The following is a 17,258-nucleotide window of genomic DNA, read 5'->3' as shown; positions in this document are numbered from 1 at the left end:
CACCAGGGTGCTTCCTCCACCAGACCAAGGACTCTCCCACCTCACCCCTGCTGTGTTCTGCCTAAAGACTCCCCTGCCACCTTGAGTTCTTGCTCAAATGACGCCTTCTCAGTGGGGCCATCCGTGCTTAAAACTGCAGCTCCCCACCCCAACACCTGGTGCTCCCCAATTCCACTTCCCCGCTTTACTTTTCTTCAATAAAATCTGCTCTTATCACCACTACATAATTTATTTCCTTGTTTTCCACTAGAATGAAAGCTCTAGGAGGGCAGGATTTTGTCTGTTTTGTTCACTTGCCATATCCTCAGGGCCTAGAACAGCATGGGGTTACCTTTATAAGGGATTTACAGATTAATGGCTTAGAAATACCAATTCTGAAATCTTTAGTTACAATTGCAAGATTAAAACTAAATTAAAAATTCAGGGTCTCTATACATTACCACTTTTAATCTTTGCATAGAATACATACATATATACTGTAATAGACAGTACACAGATGTATAGAAATATATATTATATATTTTACACAGCTACTCATATCCAGGACTGAATTTAACTAAAAAAAGCCAGTCTATTCTCAGAAAAACAATGAGACTTAGAACACATTAAGTATTACTTGAAATTACTAGACCTTACTGAGATTTCTCAAATCCTCCCTCTAAGTGTCTTTTAACACCTCCCTGCTCTGCCTCCCTCATCTGTTGCTGGATTCTACTGATCATATTTCTGTCCCACCTCTTCCCTTCCCCCCGCCCCCTTTTCAGGTCTGCCCTACAGCCCTGGCCTCCCTGTCGCCAGCCCACACTCCCACACTCCGCTGCAGGATTAAAGGTTTAAACCTGTTGAGTCACTCATCTGCTCAGTCACATTAATGGTCCCAGCTTCCTGTTCACTCAAATACAAAAGCCTTGATGCTACCAGAGGGCTCAACATCCCCTCCAGCTTCTCTCCCACCACCTCTATCCTTAAGCTCCTCCTTAACAGGACCTGTCCCCACACCCTAGACCTGCTGCCTCCTTCGCTCCGTTGCAGGCCTTGCAGTCCCTACCACCTCCCTTACAAACCCTGGCTCCGTGCTGAAGTTGTGGTACTTGTCATTTCTCCCTATCAGGCTGCGGGCTCCTTGAGGGCAAGCATGGGCTTTTTCTTCTCTGTGCCCTATAAGATATCCTTCACAGACTAGATTCTCTAAACACACGTTAATTAAGTAAAAGAACAATTCTTTTTTTTTTTTTTTTAAGATTATTTATTTATTTATTTGACAGAGAAAGACACAGCGAGAGAGGGAACACAAACGGGGAGTGGGAGAGGGAGAAGCAGACTCCCCGCTGAGCAGGGAGCCCGATGCGGGACTCGATCCAGGGACTCCAGGATCATGACCTGAGCCAAAAGCAGTCGCTTAACCAACTGAGCCACCCAGGCGCCCCTAAAAGAACAATTCTTTAAGTTCTAAAGTATGGGAGAGAAGAGGGGTGCCTGGGTGGCTCAGTCGGTTAAGTGGCTGCCTTCGGCTCAGGTCATGATCCTGGGGTCCTGGGATCGAGCCCGACATCGGGCTCCCTGATGCTCCCCCTGCTTGTGCTCTCTGTCAAATAAATAAATTAAAGCTTTAAAAAAATAAAGTATAGGCAAGAAGAGACAGATTTTTACGTTTGACTAAGTAACAAACGAGGTGAGACACGGTTTTGCCAGATACAGCCAAGGCTATTTGTAGAAATTAAGACTTCGACAAGATCAGTTTAAAACAATACATGCAGGGAAAAACAAAGCAGAAGAATGAAGTAGCTTGGGACAAAAATGCCCTGCCTGGGAATGCTGAGACTGAGGGCCCAGCCCTAACATCCAACGGTAAAAATGTTTATCTCAATCCTTGTGTTGAGGATTTGTTGATTTCACCTTTGGACAAAATCAGAAATTGTGAAAATTTAAAGAACTGTGCTTTTGTTTTAAAAACGTTAAAAGGCCGGTTGCCTGGGTGCCTTAGTCGGTTAAGCAGTTAAGGTTTAGGCTCAGGTCATGATCCTGGGGTCCTGGGATCAAGCCCCATGTTGGGCTCCCTGCTCAGCAGGGAGTCTGCTTCTCCTTCTTCCTCTGACCCTCGCCCCTGCTTGTGCTCTCGCGCATGCTCTCTCTCTCAAATGAATATATTTTAAAAAAATTTTTTAAATAAAAAATGTTAAAAGGCTTAAATATGAAGGAGAGACAGTACGGATAACATTCTGGGAGCTTGTAATGCAATGCCAAATGCCGGCTCTATAGTCTTCTTGTGGCCACTTACTCCTGAGAGAGCTGGTCCTGTCAGCTGCCTACAGTTCTTGCTGATCCAAGCAGGACCCAGACAGGTGAGGCAGGTGTGTGGTACCCCAGCTGCCATTATCTCTGGGTGGTAACTAGGTTTGCTGTCGAACTGATAAAATGACGTGTGACCTTCTGACATATGCCAATATTTTTCCATCTAAAACAGTGTTTTGGAACATTTTATTATCGAAGGAAAAACACTTGCTGTGCTCATGAAAATAATGAGTCACAGATCAGTGACGAAAGAGAGCATGCTGGTCACACCCTATCTAAAGCCAAATGAGAATTATTACTGGACAGAATAATAGAGATGACTCTGAAAGCCCCAAATCTTTGGATTTGCATGGCTTTATCCACGAAGATTACTTTGGAAATGAAATACAATTTCCTAGCTGTAGGACTCCACTCTGCTAACTATCACCAGGAAGACATGATCATAAAAAAGGAGGCATAGCAGATTAAATGAGAAAACAAGCTCAGTCTTTCACTTCCTTCAACGTAAAGACCCAATAAAGTGGCTAACCTGGATGAATATCAAATCTTATAGCCCTCAAGTATTTCAGCCTCTATAAAAACAAATGAGTAATTGGAGGTTACAGAGGATAGTTCTTATGATTACAAGATTCTAATCATTAGATAGAACTTTAAAAAATTTAATGGAGTATGTCTTTGTGAAAGACCTACCAGCCAGAACTATTAATAGAAAAGCCTAGAGCCACTTAAACATGAAATCTGGAAAGAAAAAAAAAAAAGATAAAGCTTGCCTCTTCAGCTGATGCATTTGGTGAATGATCCCTTCAAGCTGTAAATGTACCTTCTGAGTATAACTCTCTCTCCTCTCCTTGACTCCACTATCCTTTATTTTATTAAAGATGTGTAACTGTTTTTCTCTTTTTCTGGAATATGCTTCCTTGGAAGCAGCTGAGCAAATGTCCATGTTACCCAAGGACCAAATCCAAATTACCTTCTTTTAAAGTCCATTTGATCGAGCCTGTCCTCTTGCTAACAGCATGCAAACTTCCATCCAGAGTTGACACAAACAACAAGGTTTCAGGAAGTGTCACTGTGCTGGGACTTCCAAAAATCTGCAATGAGATGTAGAAGAATCTTCATGTTCAATAGGATTCTTCATTTTGGGCATGTACAACCACACACAGACACCCCTCCACCCCAGGACATCCCAAAAGTTATCCTTCTAAAATCCACTACCTCACAGACAAAGACATTGAGGTTACAGAGCCTACGTCCAAGGGCCCATGTCTAGACAACAGCCGAGTCAGGACTAGACCCCAGGTTGCTTTATACTATCTAAGCAGCAATCCTTCCTGCAGACAGATAGGCTTATAACCTGATATGACAAAGATGGGGATTCTGAAATAATCCATGGGTAGCCTCCACTGAAACAGGAAGAAGGTATGCTCAGCTTTCTAATGGACTTCCTTCTCTTGGTTATACTTCACTTTCTAAAACCTGGTCATCTTGCAAGTCTCCATGGTAAAGAAGAATGCCAACACACCCACATATACCCACGTGCACTTACAGAATTTTTTTTTAAAGATTTTATTCATTTACTTGACAGAGAGAGAGGGAACACAAGCAGGGGGAGTGTGAGAGGGAGAAGCAGGCTTCCCACAGCGCAAGGAGCCCGATGCGGGGCTCGATCCCAGGACCCTGGGATCATGACCTGAGCCGAAGGCAGACGCTTAATGACTGAGCCACCCAGGCGCCCCATGCACTTACAGAATTTTAAAAAGGCAAAGAATTAGGGGAAAGCATTTAAAGCAAAATAGGAAAAAACAGCTCTCATTATATAAAAAATTTATATAACAATAAAAACACCAAGATTTCAAAAAAGACAGGTTATAAAATATATGAAAAACATAACCCAAATTGTTCTTCATTATAATCAAAATATAATTTAAATAAAAATGTATCTTTTATGCTTAATGAGTTAAAACACGCACTCTCTTTACAGAAAATAGCCAAAGGTGGTGAAATTTACTTTCTCATCCATTGTTGGTGGCAATGAAAATTTGTAAGTTGGTGCACTCTTTCTGGAAAGCATAAAAGTGCTCAGACTTTTGATCCTATAATTCCACTTCTATATCCTATAGAAACAGTTCCAGATATGGAAAAAGTCGTGTGCACAATGATGCTCACTGTATCCCATTTACAAACACAAAAACTGGAAAGATCTGAATTTCCAATAATACCTTAAAGACTGAAATAAATTATGACACATACATTCAGTGGAATATTATGTAATCATTAAAACAGCACTTTGGAAAATTTACAGCAAGGTAGAAAAATGCTTCTACCGGTCTTCACGTGAAAAATATCGAATCCAAAATTCAATGTACACTGTGCTGATGATTCTACTGGGCAGATTTTTTTGGTCTGCTTATCCTCCAGCTTTGCTAAGAACTGTACCCTCACCCATGCGGTTTCCATGGAAGCAGCTGTGTGCACACATGCATGTTCGCACGTGCAAGGCACACAGATGCAGGTGACAGCTGGTAAGGTTTCCCGAGACGACACCCCTTTGAGTCTGGGCCCATTCAGCAATGCCACCTTGTAGTAAGGTTCTCTCCTTGTCACCGTACAGTCCCACAAATTATCTGGTTCCTGTGGGTCTTAAATTAAAAACAGGCCAACACAAGTTGCTTATACTGTGAGAGTTTGGATTTGGGCACAAAATTTTAAAGTACAGGAGTATGGCTGGCTTTTAGCACTAAACAACAAGACTGGGGGTATACTTGTGCATGGCAGCCTGACCCAAAAATAGCTGCCCACTCTTGGTAAGAACCAGGATGGCACCTCGTTAATCCCTTAAGAAGGAAAGCCCAATGGCTCCCTCCAAAGCAGACCGAGATGGCAGAACAAACACCTCGTCCCTGCATTCCTTCTCCGCTGTGGAGACCCACTGGCAAAGGGGACGAAGCAGCTGCTAGAACCTCACTCTCTCCTCCCTTGCCTGCTCCTGGCCTAGAGGCGAGGAGGTTCCACCCTTTCCTTTGCCCAGAGCCAGGGCCCGCTCACCCGGAATGGGAGAACCAAGAGCAAGCTTCCTCACTGCCTGCTGAGTCTATTCTCAGTGTAAAGTCTCAAGTCTGAGGAAGAAGAGTCTGCTTTTTACCTGGCTGGGAAAACAGAAGCCTCAAGGGTGGTGCCTGCCCTAGCAGGGAATCCAGAGGTCCTGCATACCCAGGTTTGGGGGATGAAATTCTTTTAGCCTACAGGGTATAGACGGTGACAAGCTTCATCTGAACGTGCTCACACCTGAACCAGAGAAACGCTCACTGCGTAGAGCACATGGGCCTGCAGAACAGTGGCCCGAGGACAAGACCACTGAGGGCTGTAGCTCAGTGAGCCTGAGGGCTATCTCCCACTGAGAAGGTCGAATGGCTCTGCAGCTGATGGGGGACAGTGGGATCACGTCAGTTGGGGGCTGTCTAAAGACTGAATAAATAAAAAGGGAAGAGTATGCACACCTGGGGACCAAGAGGTGGAAAGGCCTGCTGAGCCCCCCTCCACCTGTCAAACGGCTCCCCGAGGAACAGGTATTTTGTACAACAGGTCTTGGGATGACACAAGAATTGCTTTGAACTCTCTGGGTCACTGAACTGGTAAGCAATTAAACTCGGGAGATTTCCGTGAATGTTTGCTGGATGGGGGAGAGACAAAGACTGAAACGGAGAAAGAAGCCTGAGAAGAAACACAGCTGACAGAGGGAGAGAGTGTGCCCTGGCTTCTACTCTTCCTCAGGCCAACTTCCTGTCCTTGGGCTCAGAAAGCCTTCCAAGAAATTCCCCCTTTGCTTACATTTCTTGGAACTAGATTTCTGTCCCTCGCAACCCAAAACTGTCCCAAAACAAACACACACACCCCTATTAAAAAATAATAATATATATTTATAGAAAAAAGATGAAGGAAATACTGCAAAATCATAGCAACAGTTTTTTTTTTCTCTGTATTTTCTAAATTTTCTAAAATATTGTGTAATCAGCAATGAATTTTTCATAAAATAGAATGGAGATGAACAAGTTAGCAGGTGGGAGGGAAGCTCAAATTTAAAGGAGCTTCAGCAAGCCCTTAAGTTCCAGATGAAGTGCTTTCCATATTAGGATTCTCAGACAATTCAACCACCCTTGATCATTAATATCCACCACACAGAAGCAGAAGTTTAGAAACAAAGAGGTCCCTTGGTAAGACAGTGTGTATCCAGAAATAGATGAGTTTTGTCATTGTTAGTAAAGCCTAGAGTACGATTTAAATGAACTGAATGCTCCCAAATACATCTTATCACAGTATTAACATTAAAATGGGTCAATATTTACTGAAACATATCAGTGCTGCTTCATTACTAGTGTGGAAACAAAAGCCACCTGCCTTGTCTGAGCATCTTGGAAACCACAGGAAGAACAATTGTCTATGGTTGGTTGGTGAATCGAAATAAAACACTAATCACATAACTAACATAATCTTCTGAAAATCTCAAAAATACCAGGTTTGGCTAGAAGTTGAATTTAGCAACTGAGAGCACCGACGGTCAATCACAGTGTCCACACTGACGTCACAAACCCTGTCACAACAGGCTTCTCGCTTCTTTGGAGGCTGCTGACGGCTCCCAGTTAGAATGTCCGGGGAACCACTCTGAACAGTGTTATGCTCTCACATGGCAAATTAACAGGACAACACTTCTGGCTTTTCTCCGCCAGCATTTTTGAAAGCGTGAAAATGCCTGCCTTCAGATACAGTTGCTATTACTAAGGTGAATTAAATAAGCTTCTATAAGCCTGTTGGGATACTGAGCATGGCTGAGAACCATTTGCACCTGAACATCTAAAACTACTGCTTCACAATAACGACCTTGCACGTTACCTCACCCAGCCATTTTAGTGGCCGGGGCTCCCTTCTCTCTACGATGGATGAAACGGCCGGAGGCCCTACTGTCACACATGCTCATTTCTGGGGAGCCTGAAAATGGAAACGAAATGCTGATTCTGTAGATCTGCTTCAGGTTGACTACCTGGCATCTGACTCATTTTTCCAACGAGTGAGATATGTACTCCTGGCTTTGATGGAGACTTTTTTTTTTAATTTAAATTTTTTAAAGATTTTTATTTATTTGAGAGAGACAGTGAGAGAGAGAGCATGAGCCCAGTGAGGGACAGAGAGAGAAGCAAAATCTCTGCAGAGCAGAGAGCCTGATGCGGGACTCGATCCCAGGACCCTGGGATCATGACTCGGGCCAGAAGGCAGACACTTAACTGACTGAGCCACCCAGGCGCCCTGATGGCAACTTCTAAGAAGTTATCACAATGACACTGTGGAGGGGGAGAATGCTAGTGGCCGGTAACCTAGTCTAACCTAACACTAAGCATCCATCGGCCAGCTGGTCCTCATGGAAGCCTGACCACGCATGCTCTCTCCCAGGAGGTAACAATGCTGCAAACACCCAGCCGGAGAACTATGCACGAAGCCTGGCAATTCAGGGCAGATGATGCTGGGCAAAGGGCTGCTAGTACCACCAACTTATTTCATGTAGGTTCATTCAGTGGTGGTAGAACAGCCTTCACTGCAGCCCTGCTTGGCCAGGACTCCAACAAGAGCCTTCCTCCCATGAAAACAAAGGCAGGACTGTCACTGCATCCTCATGTTCAAGGTTCTGATGGTAAAGCAAAGCCCAGCATCTACGCCATTTCATAAAACGCACCACTCACTTTGCCTTTACTACCAAGATGTGGAAGCAACGACCAACAACTTATATAGAGATGATTAAAATTAGAATTTCATTCTAATATTCTAAACTCAGCTACTTGCTAGTTGTTCTTGCATTAATTAACTCAACCCCTTATATTTCAGGTAAGAAAAAAATCTTTCCTAAAATGAGTTCTGAAATAACTTTGTTTAGAAAATCTCTTCAGGGGCACCTGGGTGGCTCAGTCGGTTAAGCATCCGCCTTCGACTCAGGTCATGATCCCAGAGTCCGGGGATTGAGTCCCACATCGGGCTCCCTGCTCAGCAGGGAGTCTACTTCTCCCTCTTCCTCTGCCCCTACTCCCCCGCCCCCGTCCGCTCATGCGCACTCTCTCAAATAAATAAAATCTTTTTTTAAAAAAGATGTATTTCGGGCGCCTGGGTGGCTCAGTTGGTTAAGCGTCTGCCTTCAGCTCAGGTCATGATCCGGGGTCCTGGGATCGAGTCCCGCATCGGGCTCCCTGCTCTGCGGGGAGCCTGCTTCTCCCTCTCCCACTCCCCCTGCTTGTGTTCCATCTCTCGCTGTGTCTCTCTCTGTCAAATAAATAAATAAAATCTTTAAAAAAAAAAAAAGATGTATTTCCTTGAGAGAGAGACAGTGAGCAAGCACAAGCAGTGGGGGAAGCAGCAGAGGGAGAGAGAGAGAAGCAAGCTCCTCACTGAGCAGGGAGCCTGATGTGGGGCTCGATCCCAGGACCCTGGGATCATGACCTGAGCCGAAGGCAGGCGCTTAACGACAGAGCCATCCAGGCACCCCTCAAATAAATAAAATCTTAAAAAAAAAAAAGTCTTTAAAGAGAATCAGACACAAAAGATTGGGATGTGTTGAAGCAGTACAAAAACAAATGAAACCGCCTTTCCCAAAAACCCACCCATTCTTGAACTAGGACTTGGGAGTGGTCAGGCAAGGAGGCAGCTCACCAGTGCCTGGAAAGCAACCAGCAAAGCCCAGGGCTTGGTTTCAGGGGCCACGACTACCACTGAGGTGGTTGCTCATTTCTACTCACCCTCCGCCCCCCGAGGAAGAACAGCAAGGAAGCATACCGCAAGCTCGGAACATAGGAGAACCCACTGGTCCCCATCAGGGTTTTCAGAAATGCTGCATTTTCCAAAGAAATACAATGCTTAAGTTTCAGACACACATTTCAAGAAACAGTCCACACACACACACTGACTCCCTAATAACAAGGGTCAGAATAAGTTAATAAAAATAGCACAGACTTTCCATCTTGCAGTCAGTGGGAAGAAGTGGTGCCATGCACACGTGCGTCTCATACTGCTTTCCAAAGTCATCCATACATGATAAGTGTTGTAGTGCTGGTTCTGTTTACAACACTGGTGAGGACCCACCCCCACAAAAGGGGTGTACACACACATCCAGAAGACCCACCACCGTGAACAAGAGAGCCACACACTTCTCAGGTGGGTGCAAATCCATCAAGTCAAACACAACCCAACATCTCCAAAAGCTAATCTACATGGCAACACTGTAGCACCAGTTTAGGTCAGCAGAAACAGTAAAAATCGTTACAGTCTGTTCTCTGAATCTTCTCTACTTCCTACTTGCACTCTACCAGACTACAGTCTTCATAATAATATTAGAACACAATAATCTGGCTAGTAACATGATTTTTTTTTTCTTTTAGGAGTACCACACCAATTTCCAGGATATGTTCAGAGGCTGTTTTTTTGTTTTGTTGGGGGATTTTTAAATTAATTTTTCCTCTGTGTTCCTTGGATTACTCTTCTACTGCGTAGTCCAAACTTTAGTTTCTTTAAGGCTACGAAAAGCATTCCTCCAAACTAAAAGTACAATACTTGTGTTACTCCAGCAAGGATACTGGCATGCTTCCAATAAAATATTATTACACAAGATAGCGTGTACCTAAATTCCTGGAACCTACAACCTGCCATCAACACCCAGTCGGCCTTACGCAGTGCAGTGGCTCGCCGTGCCAGGGCTCAAACCCACTGGGTGCTGGCAACAGAGGTAAAGTGACTTATGAGCTCATTTTGGTTGGTTAATATATACACATTACAGTTTTATGGGTAAGATGTAAAACAAGTCCCCAAGTGAGGAAAGGATTAGATAAGAAAGATTTCCATGATGTTCTGTCTTACTACTTAAGGATACATGCAATCTTGAGAACAGTTAAAGCTGCATGTCACCAAATGCAAAATAAGGGATTTCGAATGGATTAGAATGTGCTAAGGAATCAGAGCTTATAATTATTAATCTTAGCAATAATGCTCAGAGGTGAGAAGGGCATTCTCTGTGGGGGATGTACAATGCCAAAGGAGGGAAGAAAGAGTGCGTGTGTGGATGCGGTAGGGGAGGTGGTGTCTGATGGGTAAGAAGGCAGAGGGGAGGGGTAATGGCTAACAGACGGGATTATTCTGCTGGCCATAATTAGCTGAAAGCTACAGGATGGATGAGCTGATTTTGAGAGATCAGTAAGACACTTTCTGGCATGCCATAATGGGATATCAACCCTCTAGGGCTTCACGCGCACACACGCGCGTGCACACGTTGTCAGCCTGTGCAGTAATAGGTCAATTCAGCACAAACTACCTTAAAATAGTATTCTGTAACACAGTTCCCTGGCAGGCACTGAACAATATTCAAGAAAAGGGCATCTGTATCTATAATTCTGTTTGCAGTAATACCATCTACTTCAGACTATAAACTTCAACAAAGCCTGGCTATTTGCAAGTCTGATTGCTTTATAAAAGTACCCAATAGAGTACTGTTATTTTAACACCACTGATCCCATTGTAGAAGACCATGCAGATGATGGCCAAAAAACTATCGAGAATTCACCAAAGCAGAAGACTGACATCAGTGCCCAGTAAATGTCAGCACACACCCATTACATAAAGATCTCTTGTTGACCAAAAAAAAAGGCCACATGAATTTAAGCCTCTTATTAATCAGAAAGAGGGGGGCAAAACTAGCAGATCCTAAAGGCCTACCTGTGAAGGTATCATATGTAAAAGCCTGATTAGAGAGACAAAGATTTTTATTCTAATCATACTCTGCTCCCCAACCCCCATCTATTTATATGTCTGATCCAACAGTAAAGTACTCGTTCCCATCGTGGAGGCTTCTATATAGCCAAGTGTACAAAGTGACACAAAACTCATTGTATTTAGTCTCCTGTCTGCAGACTATCCCTGCTGACCTGGGATAAAGATTAAGAACAGAATTAAGACATTAGTGATATTAAGAGACTTTCTGGTTTAATTGTGTCTGTTTTAGTGATCTCAGTCTACTACAAGATCAACCCTAACTCTATTATATTTTGTTTAGCTGCAGGTAGGTCAGCAATAATCCATCAATTATCTAGTTCCTTCTAACCAGACTACAGGCTGTTATGTTTCCTGATATTAATCAATAGAGGTAACCATGACATTTGCTTTGGATGGAAGTCAAGTGTCTGGCTGGGATGCAGAAAAGGGCAAGGCCTAACTGAACAGCCCTGCGTGGTTTCCAAACCCAGCAACTAAGAGAGTTAAACCTGCATTTGTGGCAATTCTTGTGTGTGGTGTAATTAACCACCACCCAAGACAGTTACAATTCTTCAGTTTAGGCTACTCTTCTAATGGTTCTCATAAAGGTTCCTCATAAATCCTCTTATTCCTGAGCTCAAAGATAGGTTACTTTCACAACAGGTGAATATATTTCCCCCAAACTGGTTCCGGGGCCCCAGGCTAACTGCTTGGGCTCAAGCAGGTGGCAGTTCTGTTGGTCTTCACGGTCCCTCTGCCGCCAGCTTATATTGACACTATGGGAGGGGGAGATACATTTGGGCATGAAAGGTGCTACGGGAAACCCTGTAGCACACCATGGCCGAGGGAACAAGCTCTTATTGTTTCGGGTGCTATCAAATCCCCAAGGCCCCCGAAGCATTTTAGGGACATGAAAACTAAAACCCAAGGTTTCACAATCATTCAGTGGCTGAGGTTCAGAATGCAGGCATTGCCACTATTATTTTGTTGCCTTCATTAAAGGGAAATAGCAGCAGTTTGGATCCTGTAAAAACTGAGAGCCCTGTGAGGCTCACTTACCTTAATGGAGCAGCATGGTAAACAAACTAAACTAAGAAAGGTCTGACTTCAACCATCAATGCATTGGGGGACTACCAGCCTCACAGGAAGCCCAATTGCATCTACTTGAGTTTGCATACCCATCTGCAGTTAAACATATCATGAGGAAGCCCCCTACGAAAACTCCAAGGTGGGGGGGGAGGGAGGGACTCCATTTAGATACCAAATTTTTCAGTCCTGATAATTGCAACTAGTTTCAAACTGTCAATTTTACTCTTTACACTGGCTAGAGATTTCTTTTTGGGGGAGGGGAACAACTGGGGTCAAGTAGAAAGTGGGTAAATGCTCTAGTGAAATAAAAATGATCTACAAACAACTGTATTTATGACCTAATTGCCACCTAAGCTTGCCAGATGTTACCAAGCTTTATAATAGAAGTTAAACACTATGAAACGCGCCTCTAGTTGAGATAGATACCTGGCCAGTCTGTCCTCCCCTAGACAGAATCCCCACTGTTTCAAGTACATTTGAGGATTATCTACTTCCCTACTGGCCCAGTGCCCCACACCCCGTTCTTCTGATTAGCCGGATAGTCATTGAAGCCCATATGGTTCCATACAACACAGATCAAACAGCGGGGACTGTTTCCGGCTTCTGGGATAGGCCATTTTAGAGATGAAAAAGAGAGAGGAAGTCAAGGCCCAGAGAGGTGAAGTGACTTGCTTGCCCAAGGCACCAGAGACAGTTAACCGTAGACACAGGACTGGAACCAAGGCGTCCGCCTCTCCGTCTGGTCCTTTGCTCACTATACCACACTATAATTTCACTACTTTAAATCATGGTTCTCTGACAACCATAAGCTTAAATTACTTCAGGTCTGGAGCTCCCCTTTGAATTTTTGCTGGGGCAGATGAAGATCAGCAAGCATCCTGCTCTGATATGGGGGCAGGAGCTTTTGGATGAGACCAAAATGTAATTTGTGGATTCTACATAGACACCCAATATACCAAAAGGCACTGCAAATTATGTAGGGTGGGGTCTTTAAAAAATGTTCTGGATAAAAATTCCTGAGATCCCACTGTAGATCTAAAGTGGGTGGGAATAACACCAGAAAAAGTTAAAGGTCACAGCCTTGGCCACTATAAAAAAAATTCCTGCAATACACATTTATCCAGGCCAGTTCCAATGGTTTAAAAAAAAAAAAATGCTCTTTGATGATGATGATGATGATACAGTAGCCATTGCCAACTCCTTTGATGAAGCGAGTAATTGTTTTAATGCCAGTACCAAGGAAACACACATTACTGATGAGCACAGGACAACTCCTTCGAACAGCGAGACCATTTTAATGACCAAACATATGCTGATGAGCCTCACGTAGGAAGCCATGACTACTGCACTTAGCAGGAACAAGAGGCTCACAAAAAAGGGAAGGAAACGCAGATCTGAAATACTGACTTTTTCGTGTGAAAAAAAAAAATCTGATGTCACCAGATATCCATAATTTCAGCGCAGGTTTCTATGTTCTAGGCTTCTCTGAGAGGCAAATGTACACAACCCCATGCAATTCTCACACATGTGGACAGAGCGAGGAACGCAAAAGAAACTGCTTAGAAGACTGTTGGCACAACCAAGTCTCAGAACTGTGGTGTGAAAACTGAGGGCTCAGAAACCAGAGCGAAGCAAGAGGACTGGCCCGGATGGAACAAGGCTGCTTTCTCCAGCTTACTGAGCAGTGGGCAGAGAACAGAAGCAGCAAAGCATTACCCACAGGGAGTTACCAAGCCTTTGGGGTCAAGGAAGAAGCCCTTCCAGACACCAAGAAGAACACAACTCGCTGCTGAGAAAGGAAAAATGACCATCCGGCCCAGGGATGGGAGGAGAGCCACTCTGCTGCCAACAGGCTCCATTTTCCCAGAGGCCTCTCTTCCTAAAGACACCATGCTGGTCAGGCTTCTGCCTCGTCTGGAGGTCATCCAATCTTACTGCCAATTTCTCCAGGTCAGAAAAGTGGCTTTACGAGGGCATCCGCATTGTGGGGCAAGGTGGCAAAGCTCCCAAATCGGTTTTTTCTTTTGAAAACTGAGGAACAACAACATCTCTTTAAATGCTAAGAAAGCAAAATAAATGTTAAGAATGTCAAAGACAAGAGTTATGTAAATACTAGGGAAGATCCTTTTATTAAAGAAATTGGTGGTAGCCAAAGATGCCATCAGAAAGTAAATACACTCAAAAACCTGATTATCTACTCTGTCTCAGAGTAGCTCAACTGCTCCCTATTTACCCTCATGGGCAGACAGCGAGTAGACAGGAGCCGGTGCTGACAATCTGAATAGTTAAGGAAATAAGTTTGGTTGGTGGTGGTTAAGCAGAAAGGAGAATATAAGTGCTGAAGAGATTTTCACCAAACGGTACATTTCAAGTTCAGGGACTGTATTTGAATTATCTGGAAACTCACTCATGTCGTAGCCCCCGTTCTCTGATGATGCTTGATAATTCAACTTGCACTTGTTATGCTTCAACGTAGTGCCTGGCAGTGTGGCTGCTAGAAGGGCAGACTCTAGAGCTAGACCATCCCCGGGCAGCTCTCCGTGCCTCGGTTTCCTTACCCGGAAATGGGGACAGTCATAATACCTACTTCAAAGAGCTGTTGGGAGGTTTAAATGAGTTAGTACATGTAAAGTTCTCAGAACCGTGCCTGGTTATACAGTGAGCACTGTGTGGGTGCCAGTTCTTATTACAACTAATCAAGAACTACGTAAGGCAATAGGATCTAATCATAACAGATCTATTCCTGCCCTGGTGGAGTTTATAGTCTAATAAGGGACCACAGTAAATAATCACACAAACAGAATGACAAATTGCAGTGAGTGCTGTGAAAGACACAGGGAACCATGAGAGCCTGGGAGAAGCTGCTGTGGTCTCATGATGGGGGTGCACGGGAGCATAGTGCCAAAGTTTTCCTAAAGGAGTGACATTTGAATTAAGATCTATGCGGGGGGGGGGGGGGGTAAGGAAGGGCAGAACAGCCTGGGGAGAGGAAGCAGCCTATGCAAAGGTCCTGAGACTAAAGACAATTTACTGTGTGTGAAGACCTCTGGGGGGAATGGGCCAAGGTGGGGCCAGGGAAGCAGACAGAAGCCCAAGTGCACATTCATGCAGTGAGCCACAAAATCAGAACCTTCTTCATGTGTTTGTTACCCTTGCGGCTCACAGAAAGAATAGGAAGGTGTACTATTCTGATTGGTGTGAAGCACATCTAGAGGGGAAAACAACCCTCCCCGAAGGTGAAATATTTGATATACCAAACACAGACAATCTGTGTTCACACCCCAGGTGAGTCTTCTCTGGTGTTTTAACTTATCCTAATCTTAGACTAATGTTTCTTCACTGGTTTATCGCTGAGTATGAGCAAAACACACCAAAACTTCACGGGCAGGTTTAGTAAATCACTGTTGTGGTGAAATATGGCTACAGAGCCAATCCCAGTACAAGGGCTCTTGCTTTCCAAGACCCTCACCTGAGGGACTTCTCTGTCCAGCCCCCCACACATGGGATCAGAAAGCTCCCTCTGAAGTTCTCAAACTTCTGGGGTGCTCCATCTCCCCAGTACCTGCTGTCAGTGCCAGGGCCATTTCTGTCCTGCAGGCAAAAATCTCGGGGGTACTAACCTTAGAAAATGAGGTAAGTCACCAGATCACAGTCCCACATTACTCAAGAAGGTTGGCAAGGATATGAAGTATTTATCAATCTCATCCAGGCACTCCCTGTTTCACACTTCTTCCTGTTGGCTGACTCTTCCATGCACAATTTACTTGCTAGTTCACGCATTTCAACCCCACCCCCAGGCTGGACTCTCTTTTATCCTACAGATATACAGGAAGAGGGGTCCTGGCATACATAAGACACTGGAGTCCCAAGGCCTATAAACCTCCTGCCTTCAAGGAGTTTACCATCTGGCAGAGAAGTAGTATAATACAAGGGAAACGATGGTAGGTCCACATCCATGCCTCCTGACGGCAGACCGGTGCCTGGAGCAATTCCCTAAGATTCTGAACCCATACTTCCCAGCTCAGGCCTTCTTCTTGACTCTCTGGCCTAGCCTGCATTCATGTAAACTCCAAAGCCCGTTAATCATGCCCTCAAAACTCTAAGTTAAAAAACCTCAAAGTTCCTCAGGTATCCCCATGAGCCTGGCACATGCTCAACATATGCTTCTGGATGAACGAAGCTGAAAGGAAAGGAGATGGGGCATGGGGGTATGAGTTGGGGTTTGGGCTCTGGGCAAGTCATTAAATCTCTCTGGGTATCAGTTTCCGATTCTACAAAGTAAGACGACTGGGTTGAATCTGCCTGTTAGCTCAGAAATGTGATGATCCATGATTTACCAGGCCTGCATCCTTCCTCAGGCTTTACTGCAGATTCTTCTAGATTCTTCTAGCCCCAACCAATTAAAACATGCCCAAAACCCACATAAGAATTTGAGAGAGTTTTAAAGTCTTGATGCCTTTAAGCAGAGTCATTCCCAATCCTGGTCTTTCAACATCCCACTGTCTCCGCTTATCTTGAAATATTTCAACGTTGGAAATTAGTAATAATCTGATTCACTTAAGGTTCAGGGTGGGGGAAAAGAAATACCATAGAAATCAACTAATGTTATGTGAGAGGAAATGGGTGACTCCCATGCGCACATTCTTGCTATAGATACTAAAACCAACCACCTCCTAAACTGAAAGGGTGATCTTGGTCTTCTCCAAACCACAAATCAGATAAGTGATTAAACTTTACCCAGGCACCAAAAGCCCTAAAGATTTCCTAGTACTGAACTAACAGATCAAGAGGACTTGGGATTGGTTTTCGAAGCAACTGTGGTTTGGTTCCCAGTCAGCTGAGTGCCAGAACTTCAGATAAACTTGTTCTTAATCTCTATGCATAAAGGAAACCGTTTTCTGCTTTGCAAAACCAGACCGCAGCAAGTGGAAAATGAACCCTAACACAACTATAGGATAAGGTCACTGGATTGTTCAGAGACAGGTGGTGCTTTTGAAGTCTGAGATTCCCCGAACCTGGCTTTACATCTTTGTTGCAGTATTTGAATTTAGCTGGAGAGCTTATAGATACTTCTACAATAGAAAAAAACTATTTAATTTTGT

At 44.1% G+C, this 17,258-nt stretch overlaps 1 protein-coding gene across 3 annotated transcripts in view; it reads right to left on the bottom strand.

Moving 5' to 3' along the window:
• Window positions 1-17,258, bottom strand: part of ERN1 (endoplasmic reticulum to nucleus signaling 1) — an 82,231-nt gene that overhangs the window by 52,700 nt on the left and 12,273 nt on the right. For all 3 annotated transcript variants that reach the window (XM_035026280.1, XM_035026279.1, XM_035026281.1), the window contains exon 2: window positions 3,263-3,383. In XM_035026280.1, the coding sequence (XP_034882171.1) occupies window positions 3,263-3,383 (121 nt within the window). The remainder of the gene's footprint in view (window positions 1-3,262; window positions 3,384-17,258) is intronic.

The sequence above is a fragment of the Mirounga leonina genome, unplaced genomic scaffold (genome assembly GCF_011800145.1).
Source record: "Mirounga leonina isolate KUSES-001 unplaced genomic scaffold, KU_Mleo_1.0 Mir_197, whole genome shotgun sequence".
Taxonomy (NCBI): domain Eukaryota; kingdom Metazoa; phylum Chordata; class Mammalia; order Carnivora; family Phocidae; genus Mirounga; species Mirounga leonina.
The sequence above is the reverse complement of the archived record's forward strand: the minus strand, read 5'-3'. Positions and strand labels throughout refer to the sequence as shown.